Source organism: Lampetra planeri, chromosome 8 (genome assembly GCF_965212315.1).
Source record: "Lampetra planeri chromosome 8, kcLamPlan1.2.h2, whole genome shotgun sequence".
Classification (NCBI taxonomy): domain Eukaryota; kingdom Metazoa; phylum Chordata; class Hyperoartia; order Petromyzontiformes; family Petromyzontidae; genus Lampetra; species Lampetra planeri.
In genome coordinates, this window is record NC_136114.1 from 6,340,549 (window position 1) to 6,363,176 (window position 22,628).

The 22,628-nt window shown below is 45.7% G+C and overlaps 2 protein-coding genes across 3 annotated transcripts in view; one reads left to right on the forward strand and one right to left on the reverse strand.

Annotated features, from left to right (window-relative positions):
• Nucleotides 1-9,567, forward strand: part of ACSS3 (acyl-CoA synthetase short chain family member 3) — a 31,473-nt gene extending 21,906 nt beyond the window's left edge. The window contains 5 exon segments of the mRNA XM_078596793.1: nucleotides 2,747-2,828; nucleotides 3,039-3,161; nucleotides 6,411-6,510; nucleotides 7,270-7,445; nucleotides 7,786-9,567. Coding sequence (XP_078452919.1) covers nucleotides 2,747-2,828; nucleotides 3,039-3,161; nucleotides 6,411-6,510; nucleotides 7,270-7,445; nucleotides 7,786-7,854 — 550 coding nt within the window. The 3' untranslated portion in view covers nucleotides 7,855-9,567.
• Nucleotides 9,568-11,765: 2,198 nt separating this feature from the next.
• PPFIA2 (PPFI scaffold protein A2) overlaps nucleotides 11,766-22,628 on the reverse strand; it is a 352,145-nt gene continuing 341,282 nt past the window's right edge. For both annotated transcript variants that reach the window (XM_078596795.1, XM_078596794.1), the window contains 2 exons: nucleotides 19,137-19,234; nucleotides 11,766-16,148 (listed from right to left, as the gene is read on the reverse strand). In XM_078596795.1, coding sequence (XP_078452921.1) covers nucleotides 19,173-19,234 — 62 coding nt within the window. In that variant the 3' untranslated portion in view covers nucleotides 11,766-16,148; nucleotides 19,137-19,172. The remainder of the gene's footprint in view (nucleotides 16,149-19,136; nucleotides 19,235-22,628) is intronic.

Below are 22,628 nucleotides of genomic sequence, written 5' to 3' on the forward strand. Positions count from 1 at the left end.
GCGAACGCGAACTCGCACTTTGTGAACCGAACCGCGGAACTATTTTGCAGTGTCACGTGCAAATCTACAATATTACCTCTTATTTATGAGTTTAACAATGGTTCCCCTTTTTTTGTTGAACCTTAACATCTTATTGGTTCTTTCGGTAAAGTCACGTAGAATGGAAATAATAAAAATAAACATAATAAAATAATTCTCACGACGTTTTTTACGTTTTATTTTTATTATTTTATTATTTCCATTCTACGTGACTTTACCGAAAGAACCAAGAAGATGAATCCCTGCAGTCACGAAAGCTTTAAATCGAAATTGAACCGTAACATGTTTCATAACACTGACCGCGTGTGCATTTAAATACAGCACATTATTGTGTTCCGACTTGTAAAACGTTGGACTTACGAGCGGGTCTCGGGAACGGTACCCACTCATAAGTCGGGGACTGCCCGTGCTGACCTTACACCCCAGAAGTGGTTACAGAAACGTGGCATTTTAAACATATAAGTGCATGTCTTTTTTTCCTCTGATATATATAAATAAAATACCAATTCTTTTTATAATTATAATAATTTGTAAGGCGCGTTCCATCCGTAGATCCCGATGCGGCATGTATGGAAAGCAGGAAATCAACAGAACCAGTGTAAATGGTCAGAACTAGCGGATGAATGCCAATTTAAAGAGGTTGAGTTTTCAAGACTTAAATAGTTCGAACGACTCTGATTGCTTTATGGCCAAAGACAACGCGTTAAATAGTCTGGGAACTGCACTGGTAACTCCCCGATCACCCCAGGAACAGAACCTTGGACTACTTAGAAGGAACCAACGAGTACGGATCCCTGCAATCACGAAAACCTCAAATCTAGATCTCTCTGGGACATCGTTCGAGTTTGAAAATGGATAAGTTCCTGTGAATGTTGTGGGGCTAACACGAAGGCCAGCAGCAGGATCTTATAGTCCACTCGATGCTTGGCAGTTGGAGCTGGGCGATTACTCCCCATCGGCACTGCTAAGAGCCAGATACAAACATCTACATATGACCGAGAGAGACAGGATGTTATGTTATCCGACTCTCCGTTGTATTACATTACATTTCTAAGTATACTAGATTTCTCTTCTTCTTGGTTCTTTCGGTAAAGTCACGTAGAAGGGAAGTAATAAAATAATAAAAATAAAACATAATAAAATAATTCTCACGACGTTTCGGCCACAACGCAAGCAGCCGTCCTCAGGTGAAAACCAGGTCTGTCGGGGAGACAGCGTCTGAATGAAACAGCACACGAGCTTGGAGCATATATATAAGCTGGGTTGGAAGGGGGGGAAAGGGCGCTTCGACAAAAGAGTTTGCATATCAAGAGGAATTTAGCATATTTATGGGAAATGCAGTCATGAATCCCTGCAGTCACGAAAGCTTTAAATCGAAATATACTAGATTTGTGTTTCTATTTCATTTATACCTGATGATGATTGCTTGTGTTGCAATCGAAACGTCGTATGCTAGTATTTAATTGATTATTTTATCTTTATACGTGACTTTACCGAAAGAACCGAAGAGTAGAGACAGGATACACACGGTGGTCACGTAGCGCCGGTTGCATGTGGAGTTTGAATTTAGAAATCTGCGGGAGCATGCCGGGAGTACTCTAGACTGGCTCTGCTGCAAGTGGCTAGTGTCCCAGGTTGCTCCTCCTTCCGCAGATGTTTTCTATTTGAAATGAAGTTACAACAAATAAAAAAAAATGTTATTCACAAGATATGACCATTCATTGTTGGTGTTTTGCATTCTAGTTGCCCTATTTTAGTTATTTCTCACATATATAAATGTAAATTCTTCAATACAAGGAATCCACAAATCACTGTTCCCAATTGACCACAATGCCATGATACAATTATTATTATGCTAAACATGAGGATAATTACAACAGACTCGATCATTATAATATAACTAATCACTCACTGTCGTTGATGGGGATAAATGAGGTGGCAGTAATGGGTGCTGTGTTGGTATTGATGGTGTTTAGCATTCCTCACGTATAGTCCATGTGTCAATCTCCTGCTGAATGAGGGCCCTGCCCATGCCTTGTGAATTATTTGTGAGTAATATTTGACCATAGTCCATCACGTTGGTCAGTGCAGGGTGGCGAAGGCAGGGAGCACAGACTCGGAAGCATAGAAGCCAGAGGTCGCAAACGGGTTTTGATTCCGTACCCGTACCCGGCCGGGTATCGTGTAGGGTACGGGGACAGGTACCCGATTGCGACCTCTGGGATGAAGCCATGTTGCAGGCGCGGGTGGGTTGATTCTAGGAACTTGAATTGTGAGACAAGACGTTGGGAAATGAGTGATAAACGGTTACTCACCAGTGACTCACGGCTTACCCATACCCGTACCCGGCCGCACCAGGGTCGTAAACGGGTACCCGTACCCGGCCGGGTACGGATAGCCGGGTATCGGGTAGGGTACGGGTATCGGGTACCCGATTGCGACCTCTGATAGAAGCACAGTACAACAATTAATTTCCCTGCACTGACATTTACTGCCCATCACCTGGCCCCAAAGTTGATTACCAAGTTAATTCGAAAATAGAAAAAAAAACAGTCACGACTTTATTATTACTGGCGAGGATATCACCGTGTTGAGAATTAGGTCATGTCTTGCACAACCCTATTTGCATAGTAATTACGAGATGATAATAGTGATGACAGTCGTGGTGGTGATGGTGGTGATTAATGTCCTACGTGCTACGGTTTAGGTTGCCCCTGGCGCCTGGTTGCATGGCCACGCTTTGGGAAAACAACCAGAAGTATGAAGACACGTACTTCAAGTCATTCCCCGTACGTACACACGGCGACCTGGGCAGATTTCCCTGCCTTAGTGCTGCATAGTCAGAGAACGCACGGTCTTGCATCGCGTGGTTATGCAATCTGGTACGAGCGCAATGAGACATTGATAAACATTGATTCGTACGCTCATTATACGTGCGTTGAATCCCGCAACAATGCTTTTTTGTTCCTGCTGTCTTTCCCTGCACGCACGCACCGCAGGGATACTATGACACGATGGACGCCGGCAAGATGGACGAGGATGGCTACGTGTACGTGATGGCGCGTGTCGACGATGTCATCAACGTGGCTGGTCACAGGCTGTCGTCGGGCGCCATCGAGGAGGTACGCGGCAACGGCGCCGTGCGGCGCCCCAACCCGAGACGATGCCCTGACGCGCCGTCGCACGGCGAGGAGGCGCTCCGCGTGACGCGGCGCTGTGGAAGTAAACGCGGCCGGTGTGTTGTGTGCAGCCGATTAGCGCACGGTTGGCTACTAATGGTGCGAAAAAAGCACATTGCAGGGCGATCCATTTATAGACAGCCCACTAAGCCGTTATGGGGACATGTTTTTGAGAAAACAGCATTTTATCCCACCATCCTCAATACGTGGTAAAGGTGCATCGCTGGCACAATCCACTACTGAGGGTTTTTTCAGCTAACCAGGCACTGTGGAAGAGGTGGAAGGACCCACACTTTAAATTTCGATTTAAAGCTTTCGTGACTGCAGGGATTCATCTTCTTGGTTCTTTCGGTAAAGTCACGTAGAAGGGAAATAATAAAATAATAAAAATGAAACACAGACCTATTCTTCACCTGAAGACGGCTGCTTGCGTTGTGGCCGAAACGTCGTGAGAATTATTTTATTATGTTTTATTTTTATTGTTTTATTATTTCCCTTCTACGTGACTTTACCGAAAGAACCAAGAAGATGATACCCACACTTTATCCCCACCGCGTGCGACCTGCCGATTGACTAACTGTGGTGAACCCATTTATACAGCTGGGTGGACAGAGGCCATGTGGGGGGGTGGGGGGGTGCGGGATTATTTAATCTTGCCTTTCATTTCACTTGCCATGCTGGGAGATCGAACAAGCGAGCTCTGATTTGGAAGCGAATCATCACGAGTGTGCTAACCGTGACACAGCGGCAGCAAGCCACCACCAATTACAATACACTTATTGAATCTGTTAACACTCTTCTCTGTAAATGATGGCACCATTGCTTTCACAATATTTCATTGCCTGTCGAGATTAAAGTAAGAGGGTCATGATAAATCAGTAGGACTTCTATAAATCAATCACCCTGTGAGCACCTGCAAACTCAATGACCCGGCTCAGTAATATCCATTTTCTTTTTTTTACTGAAGCTAAGATGTATTTGATTGTGTGCGGTGCCTAAAACGTGCACGGATGTTGAATGCACTTTGGAATTAAGTCCAATGAAGGTAAATAAATAACTTCAAAAACAACTTTCAGGTTCTCAACATCCGGCTTGGTTGTCGCATAACTTAATTTACATGGCCATTGACTTCCTCGCCATTGTCAAGAATCTGCCAACTGATTTTGTGTGCCCTGCGTTTCATCCATGTCAAAGGAGTCTTGTAATGAATATTGCATATGTGCGTCCTATTTTGAGTGTGCTTTGTATTATATTTTCTATCATTATTCATGCCCGCCTATTTTTGTATAGCACCACAACAGAAAAGTACTGATTATTATCTTACGGCTCGGTGACACAACCTTTGTGAAATAATTTAGCAATCGACAAACGTACCAGCATGTGGCAATAACAGCACGTGTACAGCGGTGCTGTCACGCCGAGGATTACATCGCAGCGCTCGCATTTTCTTCAAATAGCATTCACGTGCCTGACCTCATGGGTAACAGCTTGTTCACAAACATCAAATCCATGCAGACAAAGGGTGGCTGGAGCAGGTCTCTAAATCTGTCTCTTTCATCAGTCCCAGGCACGTGGCCACGTTTTCTTTGAAGTTAAGGTCGAATTTCCCTTCCTTATTTTGTCACAACTGCTGCCTCGTAAGAACTCATCTGGTTCCTTCGACGCGAGTTCCGTCCGACCAGGTCCACCCTCACCGGTTCCTCTCTGATCTCTCCGTGACCCTCCTGGTTTCCCCGTGCCTATTGAAGGCCGCACTCGTACGACCTCCCCTCCTCCGTCTCTCACCTCTCCCTGCTCTACCGGTCTTCTCTTTCTTCGGCTCTTCCGCCTACTCACATTCATCCGCTTTTATCCAAACCGCACTGGCCCTGATTGTGCCTGCCAGCTTGCCACTCATTGGCTTGTTTAGTCGTCGTCGTTGTTGTTGTTGCAAAAACCTCTGCGACTTTTAATTTCTGTCCTCGTGTAACCCTCCCGCTTGCTGTTGATCTTCAGTGGCTGCTGTCCACGTTTTCTGTTTCTTACTTCCCCCCCACCCCCCTCCTGTAACGCTGCCTCTGGAGACCCACGGCGCCCCTGGCCTTGTTTCCTCCCTTTTAACGTCGTAAATCTTCCTTCACGAAATATCGCGAAGCAGAATATTGGTGCTGGATACAACCACATTTGTCAACGCGATTTGTAACTTTGATCCGTGTACATGTATCGATAGTTCAATGCTAATGTGCAGTTTAATTGAGAGACTGTGCGATTTCTTGGTGTGTTCTGGGACTGTTATTGTTGTTTGCTGCCCTGCTAAAGCTTGAATTTGGTATTGAAACATCGGCAGAAATGTATGTACTTGTGAAATTTGTACTTATGTACTTTATTAATTTAATTTGTATGACTTGCCTATACTACGATGTGTTGTATTGCGTGTTGTTGTCACTTGCTGACCCGTCCCTGCTGGACATCTTTGGAAAAGAGCTTCATAGCTCATCGGATTCCTCCTCCAGTGTCTACATATTCTGATTTTCCCTTCGTGTATCTTGATTACAATGTCCTGTCCAGCTCTCCTGGTCTGTGCCTGCGGTACAATTGTCTCTCTTGGCTTTGTTTTCCTGTCCATAGCGGTCCGTGCTTGTCGTTTGCCTCACCTTGCCTCTAGTTGCTTGTCCTCTCTTCGCGTTACCGGTCTTCACCTGCACTCGTTGCATACCCTGACCAGCCATTGTGTACCTGCACCTCATCTGGCCTTACTTGACCTTGCTTTGCCTCGTCTGCCCTTGTCGTGCTCTGCCTGTCATTGGTTGCTCTCACGTTGCATTGGCCTTGCCTTTCACTGCCTACATCTGTCTAGCCTGCGTCCCTTGCCGCGGTGGCGAGATGTTAACGGCCTCGCTTGGTACAGAAGGATGTCGTGGGTTCTATCCCAACACTGACGCCTGTTTATTTGGAGTTTGCATGTGCTGCCTGTGGTCGCGTGGATGTTTCTCTGCAAAATTTAGCAACAGCATGCATTTACAGCTTTTGGCTGCTATAATTTCCACCTGATAAGCCACTTCTTCGAGCTATCATTTGTGACCAGGTCGCTTCTGATGAAGAGCTACATAGCTCAGTGGGCCTTACCTGGTGGGAAAAAAAAAGTTTAAATTTGATCGTCTCTTGATCGTCACTGCCACGTGTGGCTCACCCACGCTCGCTTGACCCCTCCAGGCCATCCTGCAACACTCGGCGGTGGTGGACTGCGCCGTGGTGGGGCTGGAGGACTCCGTCAAGGGGCTGGTGCCCTTCGCGCTGTGTGTCCTCAAGAGCGGTAAAGCCACACGCGCGGCACGGCACGGCACACTCGCTGGCGTTGAGCGGTGCAACTTTCAATTGCGATGTTATCAATAACACTGCGGCGGGGAAAGTTGCGCTATGTAACGTCGGCTAAGCATCTCTCCACTCCTCCCCTACTCCCTTAATCAAGATGCCAGTCGCGTGGCTATTTGTTTCCATCTGCAGTCACCGCCACTTTTGCAGGCTCAAGCGAGAATGCACGTTGCGGTTTCTCTTCCCCGCTCCCTATCCACATCTCAGCACTCTCGTAAAAGAAATATGGCGATAATTAAGTACAGCCCTGTGTAATAAACAGCGTGTAATATGCGACGAGTGTAGCAGTTAACCACCCGTGGTGGATTAAATCATTTACAATTTAAAAACACACGCCATCTATTTATTGCCTTCTGCTTTGTGAGCGGAGAACACCCATGATGAATGCACGGGCTCGCACGTTTGTCATTTGCACGCTTGCTTGCATTAGGTTAATGCGAAAGGTTTTGCGGCGCTATTTGGCACAAGAGTGTCACTTCGTTTCTCGTTAAGATGGCGAGATGTCTGCCGAGCAGCTGCTAAAAGTTCAAGCGTGCATGGCGAGGGATTTCCCAAGCGCCGACGCTAAACGGGTTGAAAAGGGGACAACTGGTCGGAGTGTGACGATTCACCCCCTCACGTACCGCTCCGTCCATAAACCAGTGACCGGCAGTCGGCTAAAGACGACGCGGGGTGTGGGTCTGTGTCTGCGCGCGAGCAGGTGTGACCAAGAAGCACGACGAGCTGCTCCGCGAGGTCGTGGACCTCGTGCGGAACAGCGTTGGCCCCGTTGCCGCCTTCCGGCGCGCCATCTTCGTGCAGCGGCTACCGCGCACGCGTTCCGGCAAGGTTCCCCGCTCCACCATCGCCGCGCTGGTCAACCGCAAGCCCTACACGGTGAGGCCCTCGCTCCCAACGCCGCCTTGATAGCGCTCGCTCACAATTGCCGCGATATGGGGATGTTACGATACAATGTGCGCTGTAATGCCCGCGATAATCGTATCATCTGTTTTGCAAAATTTCGCTAATAGAACATGGCTGTTTACGATGATGACGAATGCACAGCTAAAAGAAATGTGATCTTATCCAATGTGAACATGCATAAAAATGGATTGTATGACTGTGCTAATGTGTACAAGAAAATACATTGGCCAGCGTGATTCATTAGGTGCATGACTTAATACCCGAGCGGTACTGACGCTTGCGGATGTGTTCTGCTTTGTTTTTTTCCCCCCAGATCACCTCCACCATCGAAGAGCCGCTCGTGTTTAAAGAGCTGGAGGAGGCCATGAAAAATGTGAAGTGAACGCTGTGAAATGCCACAAACCAAACCGGGGACCTGTGCTCGGGGGTCTCGCGTTGTAGAGCAGTCGTAGTCTGTGGAAGGGCAGTTACCTAAGATTGACACACGCACACACACGCGCATTGTAAGTGGCCAATTTGGTGCTGGGCTACACAACTGAAATACTTCATTTTCTGACAGATGCAAGAGGTATTCTTTAAACAAACCTATTTTTTACCCTTTCCTGTATATATATTTTAAACAATAAGATACCTAAAGGCAAGCAACGCAGATAATACATTTGTTGGTGTCACTACAGTGTAAGCAGACAGTGGTTGGCAAAAGGCCTTATTTGCCTAAATTATAAGAAAAGAGATAACATTTAACTTTCGATAAATTACATTTAAGTTCGACAAACTCTTTAAAAAATCACTTTCCCTATCTTGGGAGTCAGGTATTTGGTCGGATAAGATTGCAATAAGTTAAGTTATTTTAAAACCATTGTTGTCAGCATGGCCTAAAGTGTTAATACATATTGATACCTCAAATGCTTTAAACCAACATCTTTTGCCAAATGGAATGGATTTACACCCTTTGAACGTGCACCCACACTCGTTTAAATTAGTCTCAAAGTTAGGTCATTCTTTATCCTCGTCTTGTTTGAATACATTGCCTTTATAAACTCGAGTTTCCAAATTACATTCCCAGGCGCCTTGCTGACTGTCTTACAACTAGTCAGAAAGCGTGCAATCAAACACAGCAGCAAATGTCTGGGATTAGATGGTTTATTTTTTTAATTCCACAATATATTATAGTTTTACAGAGGATGCTGATGTAAAACAGGCCACGTACTCGTACCACTCACCAACAACACTCTGCCTAAAGCCATTGAAAATATAAATATTTGCGGTGTACATTTGAGTATTGTCAGTGATCGTTTACCACTTAACACTGCATATAATGATAGTGCTCTGAAGAGCACGTTGTATTACATATGCACTCACGAGAAAATCGTGTGCAAGTTTTGAAAATGCTTTTCGTAGAATGCACTGATTGGAATACCTCTTGAAAGAAGTCTGGATTACAGGGTCTTCTACTTGCAAGCCAATTAGTAGCGACAATTGGTGGAATCGCTGCTTATCTGTGTTAATCGCAATACAAGTTGACACCCTCTGGAGTGTGCATACATCACTGGCCATGTTTTTTTATTCCACTGGATGCAAATGGTGATGAATTGCACAGAGGTCATTAATCCACTCGTGTACAATAACGGTTTTTGACCAAAAAAATTACGTGACCAAAATGTAGTCGATAAAGTGCCTAGGGAAGGTGGAAATCTGTAATTTAATAATGTAATGTGAAAATACTTACATTGTCTTGACATTCTTCAATGTTACTGGAATGTATCCACTATTTTCGATAATATACATATGAAAACGAGACATATACAGCGTTACATATTACACGTTTTTATCGTACTCTACAATGCATTTTGGCCTGCTCTGTGAAAATCACCCAGACCAATGATCGCACCATGCTCTCATTGTTATTTACAGGCCATGCCAGGTAACCAAACATTTATTGAAAAATATATAGTAAGACAGTCATGGAATGATGTTGACAATACAAATTTGCACAGTTAAAATCGCCATGTTATTTAAAGGCATTGCTGAAATGAAACTGAATCATATGTACATCTGTCTGTGACAAATAAACAATGGTGTATATCCAACATTCGAGGTGCCGTCGGATTGTTTTATTGCTGCATGAAATGAGCTTATCACGTGAGATAGTCTGACGATTTTTGGCGATGCTGCATGGGCAGTGATGCACAGGCAAAATCAACAACAAACACTCGTCCATCAATTACACTGGGGCCTGAAAAAGAGAAATGAGCTGTGAGGAAGGGCCGTCGTCCGAAACGTGGCCGATTGTTTTCTTGACAGCAACTTAAGAAATGTTTTTTTAGTATGAAGAGATGTTAAGTGAAAACTACTTTTGAAAGATTAATGTCCAAAGGACATTAACCCTACTCTGCTTGTTGATCTGCAACTATTAAATTTAAATATACTCGTTCCAAGCTTATATTTCTACAAGTCAATATGTATTCCAAGTAGAATAAGTATGCGAGTTTTGTACAATAATGAAATATTTTCTGTGGTAAAATCCAAAGGCTTAAACACATTCATGCGGAGGGAGCTGGTATAAACATTGGGTTGCTCGGTCAATGGCCAGGGTCAGGGGCGGTTTCTTCATTAGGGCGATTGGGCGACGCACCACCAATGTCATTCAACCACAGAGTCACGCTAGCCGTCACTGTGCCGCTGGATATAGTCCAATCAGCGTCATGTCACGTTCTGTGGAGTACCGCCTCTTTTTGGGCGATTTCACTCCGGCTGAGAATCGCCCCGAGTGGTCCCATAGACTTACATTCAAAGATGTTTTTTTTCGAACGGGGGCGCTGCAATGCATTCTCTATGGGTTCCGGGAGGGCTCGCCCTAACGTGCTTACGTCATCATACGTGCTTACGTCATCATACGTAAGCACGTTTCATCCAACAATATAATTTGTCGCCACCTAGTGGAATCTTTAATAAAATAAACCTGAGTGGTTTGTTTTAATAGTGAGTATAGAAACAAACAAGATGTATTAAGTCACTTTATTTTTCATTAATATTAAAGAAGTGAAGTTACCTTTACATGCTTAAGCTGTTAATTTATCCATTGCATGGGTGGACCTTATCCTTATCAATCATCCAGACATTTGCCCCCCCTGAGAGATTTTGCAGGAGCCGCCACTGGCCAGGGTCAACGGCGGCGTGGTGTATTCCACAAATATGGCCGACTGTGAGGGCGGGCACAAGCCGGCGTGAGTAGGTTAAACGTTGAGATGTATAAGGGCACCACGGGGTGACCAGCACCTCCCCACCCAGCCCCACCCCTCCCTCCCCCCACAAAGCCCCACCCTCCCCTCCCCACCCAGCCCCTCCGCACCCTCCCCTCTCCACCCAACCCCACCCCTCCCATTTTTAGATTCACGACGGACGGACGGACACAATAATCCCGTGGGCTGGTGGAACCAGGTGGTTCCTACCAGTATCACTGAACTACGTGCCTCTCGTAGTTCTGATGTACCTCATAGGTGGAGGCCTAGAGATGGTCACAGGCCTCATGGCTGCATCAGATCAACCTTTGCTCTTAACACCTGGAGATACCAAGCTCGCTTGGTGATTTTTCCAGAAGGGACACTGGGGGATGATACCGGAGGGTGAACGCTCCTACGTTGTTCTCTCGGCGGATGCTCCGACACTCATGTCTCGAAGCTGTTCTCAAAGCACTGCTATGATCTGCGAAGCTGAATCTTGAAGCACACAGACGGCATGTGATGTAATACATAAAACTAAATGAGATGATTTAAAATAAAAAAAACTCGATGTTTTACCACAATAGCAAAAGCAACCACATAGTACAGAAAATATAATCATTAAACGACCTCTTCTGTATCTCCAGACGCTGTAAAGGTGCTTTAAAAAATATTTGGATGCCCACTAAAGTCAGGGCAATCATTTGCGCAGACACGTCCAGGGGCCAAAAATAATTGTGCCACTCCAGCAATCTTGTACGGTTACTTTCATATCAGCACTTCTCTTAGCAGGCCATGTACTCAAACAGTGCCTAGTCAAGACAAATTTACTTTGTATTGTTCCAGTCTCTTCTTAGAGTCTAGGGTCAAGATCTCATCATGGCCAAAGCCACCGATAGCACCCAAACCTCACCAACACTTTCTACCCTCTCCCCGATCCTACTACTGCTGCACCGTAGACAATATACCTCGAAGATCTGCCCTAGCAGCATCTTGGGTCGAGGCATAACATGCTGAAAGACGAGGCAATCAACTGCAATTCATATAGTTAATTAAATAATCACACGAGACATTGTTGAACCTTCATCCTCTTTTTTATTGGCAGTGGCATTGACCAGAGAAGCAATTACCTCTTAAAATGAAATAACACTGTTCCAGGTCAACTTTTGGAGCATGAATAGGACACATACACTGTACAAAACCTGCCGTTGACTTGCTTACAAAGCTGGGTGCAGGCATGGGGGGGGGCGAGTGGCTTTGCTGCAGTCATTTGGCCGCCTTCGTGCTGCCGTGAGAAACAGCACCTGGCTTGGCCACAGCACAAAAAAAACCCATTACAAAAGTCGGGCAAATAGAAAATACTGGTTTTACCACGCAGGAGGATTACCGTTTTGTTGCTGTTAGTTCGGACACTTTCATTCCTTGCTGGATGGCCAGAAAAGCAAGGGCAGAGACTATGATAACTGTGGAATAAACAGAAATGTTGTTTTTTCCCCCATCCTAATGTTTTCCTAGTTTTTTATATAACTGCGTGGCATCGCTGTGGGTTTAACGGGGAGGGGGGGGGGGTTCAGTCGGGCTAAAAACTTAAACCTGGGGTCTATCTGGATCAGTGACCCGGATTTTTGTTGTTCTTCTCAGGGCAGGCAAAAACAAACACATCTCAGTATTACCCCTCGCTATGGCTGTGGCTACGAGTCGCGCGTGCCACCTACTGCAGTCCACCAGCGACCCAGGCAATATTCGAGCCCAGGTCGGGTGAATTCCGAGGTCTTGTGGCATAAAAAAAAGATGGCATCATAATAATATTTTTCTTGATTCACAACTTCTAATGCAGGTGATGATGCAAATGACAATGACCGTGCCAGATACTAATTATGGCGATGCGCATGATCAGGCCAACGATGATAATGATGACCGTTGATTACATATAAATATTTTCTTTTGGTGCGAGGATTATTCAATAAAATATCTAACACACCTGTAGGATTAACACCTTGGCAGAATAGAACACATGCAAGTATATTTTGGTCCTTCTTTAAATAAAGTTAATCAATTGCTTGGCAAGTTTTCATTACAGATGGTGAAGTAAATATTAAAAAGATTGCACACTCCGTGCCTCATTAGCAGAGGTGTAACAATTCACCGCTCTCATAATTCGATGATGAATTGTGACGATCAGATTTAAGAAATTATTCATTTTAATATTTGTTTTTACATCGTGGTGAATGTAGCAGCAGCCTTTGGCGACTGTAGGGCGGGCCACCCAGAGGTTCAATGTCAGCCCGGGATAAAATGCCACTTGAGGCCCCCATTATTCCACCATCCATAGGCCCACTGTGGGCCCCCCTCTGTTGTGCGAGGCCTAGGGCAAATTTCCCCTTCAGCCCCCCCCTTCCACCCCAACTCCGGGCAGCCCTGCCCTGTAGGGGTCCACTTGAACCTTTTACGTACAACATATATGAAGTGAAAAACATTGATGATGCACGCGGTGCGATGCGTGCATCGTATACACCTCAAGAATCGCTACCAATCGATGACTCGATGCACCGCCGAACCCCTTCTCGGCAAGTTTCCAAAGAAACCATCCGTAACTTTAAATTCCGGCGCTGCTCGACTTGACTGCCCAGAGTCCCAACGTCGAGTTGCACGGGAGTGCAGCACTTGTGCTTTGGCAGTGCGACTAGCGGGTACAACCATAGCAGGGTCCCATGAAAACGTGCCAAGTCTTGTCAACCCACACGGGGTTCGAGATTCAACCGCAAACCCCCACAAGTTCCAACCGGTCACACCGTCGCGTTCTCTCCCGGTGAGCGAGCTCAGCTCGGAGCGTCCCATGCATTGCAGGGGTGAGACGTGGATATTAAAATGCATTGCCGTGTTTTGCAGGAACACAATTGTACTGCGGTCAAAAAGGAGAAAATTCTCTGGGAATACTGCCCCGAGTTTCCAAAAATACGGAAACACAAGCCGGACACACTGTGCTTTCATAGAATGTCATCATAGAATGTAATTGCACAATTGAACGTGTAATTGCACAAGAGAACACGTAATTGCGCAAGAGGAGGAGACTGTCAGTGGGGGCTTTAAATAAACTGCTGTTACTTGGCACCGTGAAATGGACGCTACGTACCTCGACCAGCATGCATTACCCAATTACACTCACAAAAAACCTGCGTATAGAAATTGCTTTGTTGAGCTGAGCCTGCATGATCTGCCTGTGAATCCTCCCTCAGAGCGTAATTCACCACGTGACTGTCGCATTGTTTATTTTACTCCCTGCAGCCACATTTACCTTCCTCCTGCTTCCTCGGGAGATCTCATTCCTCGTGTCCATGGTCAGTGGGAACCGGCCTGGATCTCTGCAACGTAATCCCCATGGCAGTCCTCCTTAACTGAACTAATCCTAAAGCAAAAGCTTGGCATCCTATCTTCAGGCAAGGGTTATCAGGCCGTGCCAGCCCGTGCCGCACCCTTTTTATCTGGGCTGACCCCGTAACCTGGCGTGACATCATCATCGTGGGGTCAACGTGAACGTCACTTGATCGTCTTGCCAGGCCTGTTACATTAAAAGCACATGGTGAAAAAACACAAAAACAGTCGACTCAAGCTTCACTCAGCCGAACCCAGAGGGGGGTCAGCAATCAAAATAATAAGAGGCATTTTTTTCGAGTGCGGTAACAAAAAAACATCCCCGCAATATTTCAAGAGCCGCAATGCACGTGAATAACGTCACGACGCAAGCCGCATGCGACTCCGTAGCCGCTAGGTTGACGACCCCTGAATCAGCCGAACCTAACCGACGCCTGTATTCAACTTTGTGTAAAACCAACGTTTTAAGACTACTTTCAGACCGCCACCTTCGAGAATGGGGGGAGTATCGGAGAGGGAGGCATGGGTTTAGGGGGGAGTAGCAGCAGTGGGCGATGTGCCCACAGAGACTCGTGGCTCGTTGGAACGTGACCACGTGGAGTGGGCCACTGGTGCCGATCCGGGGACAGAAATGGACTGTCCCTGGGCTCGCAAAACCTGGTTCTCTGTGGCTGTAGAACCGTGGCATTTGAAGTGGAGTAGAGCTGTGTCCAGCCAGCCAACGAGGTTTAGCGGGTAGGATTTATTTTGGCTTACAGCTCCACGTGCCCAGAATGCAGGTTTGGTGTTGTCTAATTCGCCCGACTGACAAACATTGCCCCATCTTAAAAGCCGGTCAATTTGGCCTATGCCTGCAAAATTGGATTCCACATTGTAAGTCGGAGGCAGGCTGGTGTGTATGATGTATGATAACAGCATACCTAAAACAAGATATATTACTTTTATTTAATTAAAACACCTTATTGTTGGAGTGCATTCCCAGAGAATACATGTTGCTTCAAATCAAACAATGCGAACAAGCAATGATTCTAAAATAAATCATCGGTAGCAGTCATAGCAACACACCATTTGGTCAACCGCAAAAAAAACAACGTGGATTTACATATTTGCCAGTGTGAAATTCAGAGAACCATTTGAAAGGGAACTCAACACCAACCAAAACATGAGCACATTTGTGTGCGAGTGAATGCGCGACTCAAACGTGAGGTGGGTAAATATCGCAAAATCTTGCCAGCCACTTTTCAGGAGAGGTATAGACATTTCTCGACAAAAAGAAAAGAAAAATACGTATACGCATGAGGTTGGCGAATGCAGTGAGCCCGACAGCCGTGCCGGGGTGGGGGGGAGGTATAGGTTCAAGAGTGACGTCCTCACTCATAAAGTAGACCACGCTCGCTCAAAACGCCCGCCAACACGCGTGACCATTCTCGTCGCGGGGAAAAAAACAAACTTAACGTAGCTGCGTAGACTTGACCGCAGCGAGGGTGCAGCACTCTGTGTGCTGTTGACATTTCCCGACATCTCTCTCTCTCTCATACACACACACACACCTGTGCAGCTTTACAAAAAGAAAATCTGCATATTACCTGGTAATTACATTTTCCCGATAAATTTACAAAACATCCCCAAAGCACAATTCGACCTTTTAGGTACATATACATACATTAGTATCGTACACAACCTGTGGAACAGCACGAAAAAAGGCAGCCGTCGCCAGCAAAAAAAAACGTAAAACGATAAATAAATTTCCAAGCAGATTAATGTCATTGTGTACATGATATGCAAGAGCAGACAGTAAAAGGTTCTTTTTACCGAAAGTGAAGAATTTTACACAATACAGTCATCGTAAGGTTTGGATTGATGGCAATATAAATATGAAGAGAAATTACAAAATGAAAGACAATTGATCTTTCAAAAGATTGTACAAGGAGCGCGCTTGGTCCATGCCGCGTGAGAGGTCCTCCCAAGAGGCATAGAGGGATGTCTTTGACTTGGCAAGGCCCCGCTTCATGGCGGTGATGCCAGGTCACCTACCGCTGTCGTCAAGTGGAACTCCACAATCAGCGGAGGTAACGGGCGCTCACTGCAGCAACAATGACAGCAACACGAGCAGATACATCCGCCAATCAACCAACGGCAGGCAATAGCGCACAATTAGCTGAGAAGTGCTCTCCTCGTGACAATAAATCAACACATTTCGTCTGCCGTCAAGAAGGGCCATTGCCTGAAACGTCACCTGTAATATTATTGATTTATAATATAATAATTTATTTTTATATTCTTGGTTCTTTCGGTAAAATCACGTGGATAGAAAATATAAATAAAATAATAAAATAAACTAATACAAATAAAAAAGAAAAATTTAGTGCAGGACTTGAGACAGATGCACCGTGTTTTGTTATTTGGGCTTCTACAGCACTGCCAATGCACTATCACGTGTTGTTGTTGTTGTTTGAGTAACTACCTCGCCTGGTATACACAGGAGGGTGTGGGTTCAATCCCAACCCTGACTCCTCTATATTTGGAGTCGGCAGTGTTCTCGCAGTGGTCGCGTGGATTTTTCTCCGGGTCCTCCGGTTTTACTCTCCACATTTAGAATCATGCGTTTAGAGTAGTAGGCTGCTATACATTTCCACATGACAAGCCACTTTGTTGAGCTATAATCTGTGGACAGGTCGCTTCTGAAAAATAGCTACATAGCTCAGTGAGCCTTACCTGGTAAAATAAAAAAGATAGTTCATAGTTTTAACATAATGAGTGGGTACGGCAGGTGGATGCCATCTTTTACACAGGTCCGTGAGGTTCAGCGCTAAAGAGCACCGTTCTGGATAAATGACCAAACGACTGAATAAATATCTTCTTGGTTCTTTCGGTAAAGTCACGTAGAAGGGAAGTAATAAAATAACAAAAATAAAACATAATAAAATAATTCTCACGACGTTTCGGCCACAACGCAAGCAGCCGTCCTCAGGTGGAGAACAGGTCCGTCAAGTAGACAGAGTCTGAATGTCACGCTCCAGGCTTGGAGCGACTATTTATGCTGGGATGGAGGGGCGAAGAGCGTCTTGACAAAATAATTTGCATATCAAGAGGAATTTAGCATATTTATGGGAAATGCAGATATGCGATTAGCATTACTTGTGAAATGCGTAGGAGGTTTGGCGAGGGGTTTAAAGTCATTATTATTTTATTATTTCCCTTCTACGTGACTTTACCGAAAGAACCAAGAAGATGAAAGCTTTAAATCGAGACTGAATAAATGGACTTGCGGGCACATGGTACAAGAGGGGAAGAAGTGACAAGTAATTACGAACTCTCAATTCGCTTGGGACATTTCAACTGTGGGGTGCTGCTGATAAAACATTCAGCTTTACACTCAAAATGGAATGAGAAAAGACTACTTCCAAACGAATGCAATGCCGAAACAATCTATAAGGGGATTTCACCTCCCAGCTACCCATTACCTCCTCGTAAACAATATCTCACACTGCAATACGCGCCCCCTGGCAAATGTACTAAATAGCTTGTCTTTCCCGCCAGATGTATTAAATTACAATTGTGTTATCAGTGTCATGTCCTCGAGACAGGTTATTCATTAGAATCTCTCTCAGTGCAACTCTTCACGTGAAACAATGGCCCAATGAAGCCAATATCGCAGATCTATCTCTGAAATTCCCTGACGTGATCTCTGATCCACAGAATAAGGTGGCCCTTTCCCAAATGCTGTGCCACTGAGAGGTTTGCAGTTCACATGACACTGAAGCAGATATTACACGTTCTAGATTTAAAGTTTTCGTGACTGCAAGTATCCATATTCTTTGGTTCTTTCTGTAAAGTCATGTAGGTGAAAAAAATAAGAGAATTTTTTTTTTAGAAATAAATAAAGTCACGATGTTTCGGAAGCAACACAAGCTTCCGTCATCAGAAAGCTACTTGTCACAAGTAGCTCTCTTTGCCCACTACAGTAATTTTGTTTTTTGCTGTGGTTGTCCCACTTGATGACGGAAGCTTGTGTTGCTTCCGAAACGTCGTGATTTAATTTATTTATTTCTATTTTTTTAATTCTTATTTTTAATTAAAAATTTTCACCTACGTGACTTTACCGAAAGAACCAGAGTATATTACACGTTCTCAGTTGATATAAATGCAAAAACTAGGAGCAGAACCAACCTTAATGGTTTTTTTGGTGGAGTCATTGTTTACTGGGCAGAGAACCATCAACTCACGACACTTGTGAACCTGCTTTAGGTGGCTGCCTAGATTCAAATCTAGCAATGCCAGCTCAGTGCCACCGAGTCACCCAGCCCACTCCGAAATTACATACAACCTCAATGCCACTCTTGTTTAACATCAGACTCCTCTGGGATATGGGGCAATGCAGAATAGTGCCTTGTATCATTATGATATATTTTAGTGTATTATTTTATATCATTAATAGCGCTGTGACACCTCTCCCTCCAGTGATTCAATCCCACGATTTAAGGTCACGTTTCGATTCAAGAATTGATCACAAAAAACATTGGTAAATGTAGCACCTCGAGTAGCTGCAAGGGTAACAAGAACCCATGACATACAACATCTACGAATCGAGGCATGTACCATGAGCTTAATCATTTATATTAATCGTGGAATCGATTCATAGGTCCACTTATTTTCATTCGTGCATTCTGATTGGCGCTCAATGCAAGTCTAACATTGTTGTAAAATCACTATTTTCGCAATATTTTCGAAACGTTTAACCACCGTGTAGATTTTCACGGCTTTTGCTGTAGAGCTCTCCGACGTGTCCGGCAGGATGTCCGACGTTTCGCTCCCACACGCGCCGGGAGCCCCGGCTTGGCCGATTTCAAAATTCAGTCCCAGCAAGCGAAACGTCGTCGGACATCGTGCCGGACAATGCGCGGTACAACCCGGCAAACACGTCGGGGAGCTGCACCACGAGGGTGAACGCACAGACGGACAAGCGACATGCGGGACGCAGCCGCACCCATCGTGCAGCGATGTTACACTGTCACGTGTTGTGAACGTGGGGGGGGGGGGGGGCCGTAGCCTCAGCTAGGCCGACACTCACTTGGATGGCGTGAGGGACCGTGGCACGTCTCGGGTATCAGCACGAGTACGTCCGCACGACCGAGGATGGGTCAGCCCGCTGCGTCCCCGCTGTTGCACCTGGGAATGCCAGCACGTACACACACAAATGCGCACACACGTATATAAAAGATAACAACATAGATCCCCCGTATAGCCTTAACAGACTGTAGGGGCAAGTGCTGTTAGCGAGCACCTATGAAGGGTGGCACGGCACACGAGGGGGTGGGTGGCCAACACCACGCCCGGCCGCCTTTGTCTCCCTAGTGGCAATGTTTACACATCGCACCAGGTACTCATTTCAGACTGAGTTGACCTAGGAAAGGTCCAGGACCGGTTCAGATAATCATCACTGGTGTTGGCCGTGAGCGCGGATCGAACTCGGGCCGCTGGGTTCATATCGCAGCGCACTAACCGCTACACTACCACACAAACACACAAACACAGACACACACGCGCGCGCGCACATACACAGATTTCACATTTAGCCTGAGAGAGCATCGTGGCAACAAGCGCTACAATTACCTCGTGCTACTAGAGGACGATGTAATGAGCGGTGTGGTCAGTACAACAACCGCCATGTGCCACTAAGTGGTGCTGATGTCACCAAGGTGCTTGTGGCAGGTTATGTGCACTTTAAGGCCACGTGATGTGTCGAACGCCCCCTTGGCAGGAAGTCACAGGACAAACTCAGGTTCCGTGAGTTGACCGACTGAGACGACTGGCAGATGCAGCACCTGTCAGTAGGGTACGATGCTCGACCGCTTTTGCATCTCCATTGGCAATGTCCACACACCGTCATCACCGCTCATGTTTAATCCAATGCCGGATGAAATCCTTCCTACGTTCTTTGCTCCCCCGAGTTCTGCGGGCCCAACAATCCACCTCATTCCTGCAGGAGCCAATCTCATCCGACCATCTCGGCGGTGTGGACGTCTTTCACGGGAATGTTCCCACCCATGGCTGCAATTCTGTTGTTAGTCTCGACCGCTGGCCATCATTGCCACCGCTCCCCATACACAACACGTATGCGAGCAGACACAGACAAAGAGACACTCATGTACACACACAAATTAAACCACCCATGTAACCTTGTAGACTATATAGGCTAGAATTGGACACACAGCGAGTCCTCGTTTAACGAAGTAGATGCATTCGTGAAGAGTGCAGCGTGAAACGAAAAACGCGTTAAGCTAAAACTCTTTCCCTACAAATAATATAACGCTAAAGTTTGGCGAGATACCATGTAAGCACACACAGTAAGATGGCGGGACTAAAAACTGACGGGATTGTCATGTATCATTCAACGTACTGTATTACACCGCCCATCTGCGCAGCTCAAGAAAGTAGTTTGTCATCGACCGTTTAGAAACCGCGTTATAACGGTGCTACGCTCCGCATTATGACAGGCGTGTTCAATCATGGAAGAGCCGCGTTATAGTGAAAACGAGTTGTAGTGTGAATACCACGAATTAAGCGAGGATTTACCCTATACAGACAAACATCTCTCAGCCTTAATAGACTTTTGGAGCAAGTGCTGTTAGTGAGCACTTATGAAGGCCGGCACGGCACACAAGGCGGTGGGTGGTGAACACCATGCCTGGCCGTCTTTATCTCCCCAGTGGCGATGTTTACACGCCGCACCAGGTACTCGCTCGAGTCGATCTATATACATAAAACATATACACGCACACTCAGACGTGAATGCGCACACACAAACCCATAAGTAGACAAGCATAATAAACCAAATAGTTTTGAAGACAAAACCACACTCACGCGCATTCAACTATAACCACGGCAGGCCGCAAGCACAAACTTTAAGAGCGCGTAAAATAATTTACACGTCCAAAAACTCTGAACGCAGGCGCACAGGCACGCGCACGTGCCCATAGACACAGAACACAAGCACACGGAGCTCTCTGTTAGTATGCGCTGCCACACTGCCATTCATCATGCTGGCAAAAGCCACCGGTGGTGAGGAAGCAATGCACCAAACAACATGAACACATGTTAGGCAGCTTGGCAATTAATGGAGCGCGGGACATCTGCATCCCACGCATGCTGAAAGGTCACCTGCCTCATCAATAAACGTCTGTCGGCAGGGCGACTGCCGTTAACATTCACGGAAATAGTTTCAGCTCCTTCGGACCTCACCCCCTTACTGTAACGACATCTTTTGGCATCGCGTAATTTCGCCGGTGTTTGGAGAAACATCTTTGCCAGGGGTCTATTTAAACTATTTTTTGTATTTTACCCGGCAAAGCCCACTGAGCTGTGTAGCTCTTTTTCAGAAGCGACCTGGCCACAAATGATAGCTCAATGAAGTGGTTAATCATGTGGAAATTGATAGCAGCCAAATACTCTAAATGTGCGTTTCTAAATTTTCAGGGAAAAACTGGAGGACGCGGAGAAAAATCCACACCAACACATAGAGAGAAACATGGAAACTCCAAATACACAGGCGTCAGAGTTGGGATCAAACCCACGCACACCTGCATACCAGGCAAGGTAGTCAACATCCTGCCACTACGGTGCCCCCCTCTGCTTTGTGGCATAAGTTTCCACGTTTCAGCAACAAACCCGGCACTCTGGTGTACCCTGAGAAGTTATTCTTGTGAACAGAAACTCGTGAGGTTGTTGATATCAATATTTTAATATGCTGCACTTACGCGATGTTTCTTTAGCAGCACAACTGTTATCTCTGTGGGACATTGGGACGTGTGTACTTGAAGTTCCGTGCAGGAAAGTTTTGGAAAGAATCAATGAATTATACGTGCATTGGTCATCGATGCGATACATAAGGACAGGATTGGGTTACGTATAATTCCAGTTGCGTCAAAAATCTCCACAAATGATGGAAATGTTGATCTATATTTGCATTTTTATAGAATTTTAGCGTATAGAATTTTAGCGTATGAATTGCATTTAATAAATATACACACAAGTTTGTTCTCAGCAATGTGTGATGAGCATTTAACATCATGCTGAGAGTAAAATGTTAAATGAACATATTTGTTATCTTCTCCAAACACTTGTGCAACTTAAAACAAAGTCTCCGAAAGATGACTAATGTTACTATTTAAAAAGAGAACTGACATTTATTTACATTTGAAAAGTGGCCCTATTTTTTTTCTTCCAATAAATTAGCTTCGAGAAAATAGTGCTCATATGTAAACACTGCACTGGTACAAAGACAAAGATCCCCCAAATAGCTGTTAATAGACGACTGGGGCACGTGGTCTTGGCGAACTCCTGTTAAGGATGACAGGGGCACATGCGGTGCTTGTTTGGCCAGCACTACACAGAGCCCGCTGTTGTGCACTCTGTACACACATTTAAGGTCAAGTTGACCTAGGTGAGAGCCAGGGTGGATTCCGATTTCACTTGCCACGCAGCAGAGCTCAGGTCACATGGTTTGTAAGGCAGTGTGCATAACCGCCACACACTACCGCTCCGCACGGGCAACATAGCCTGA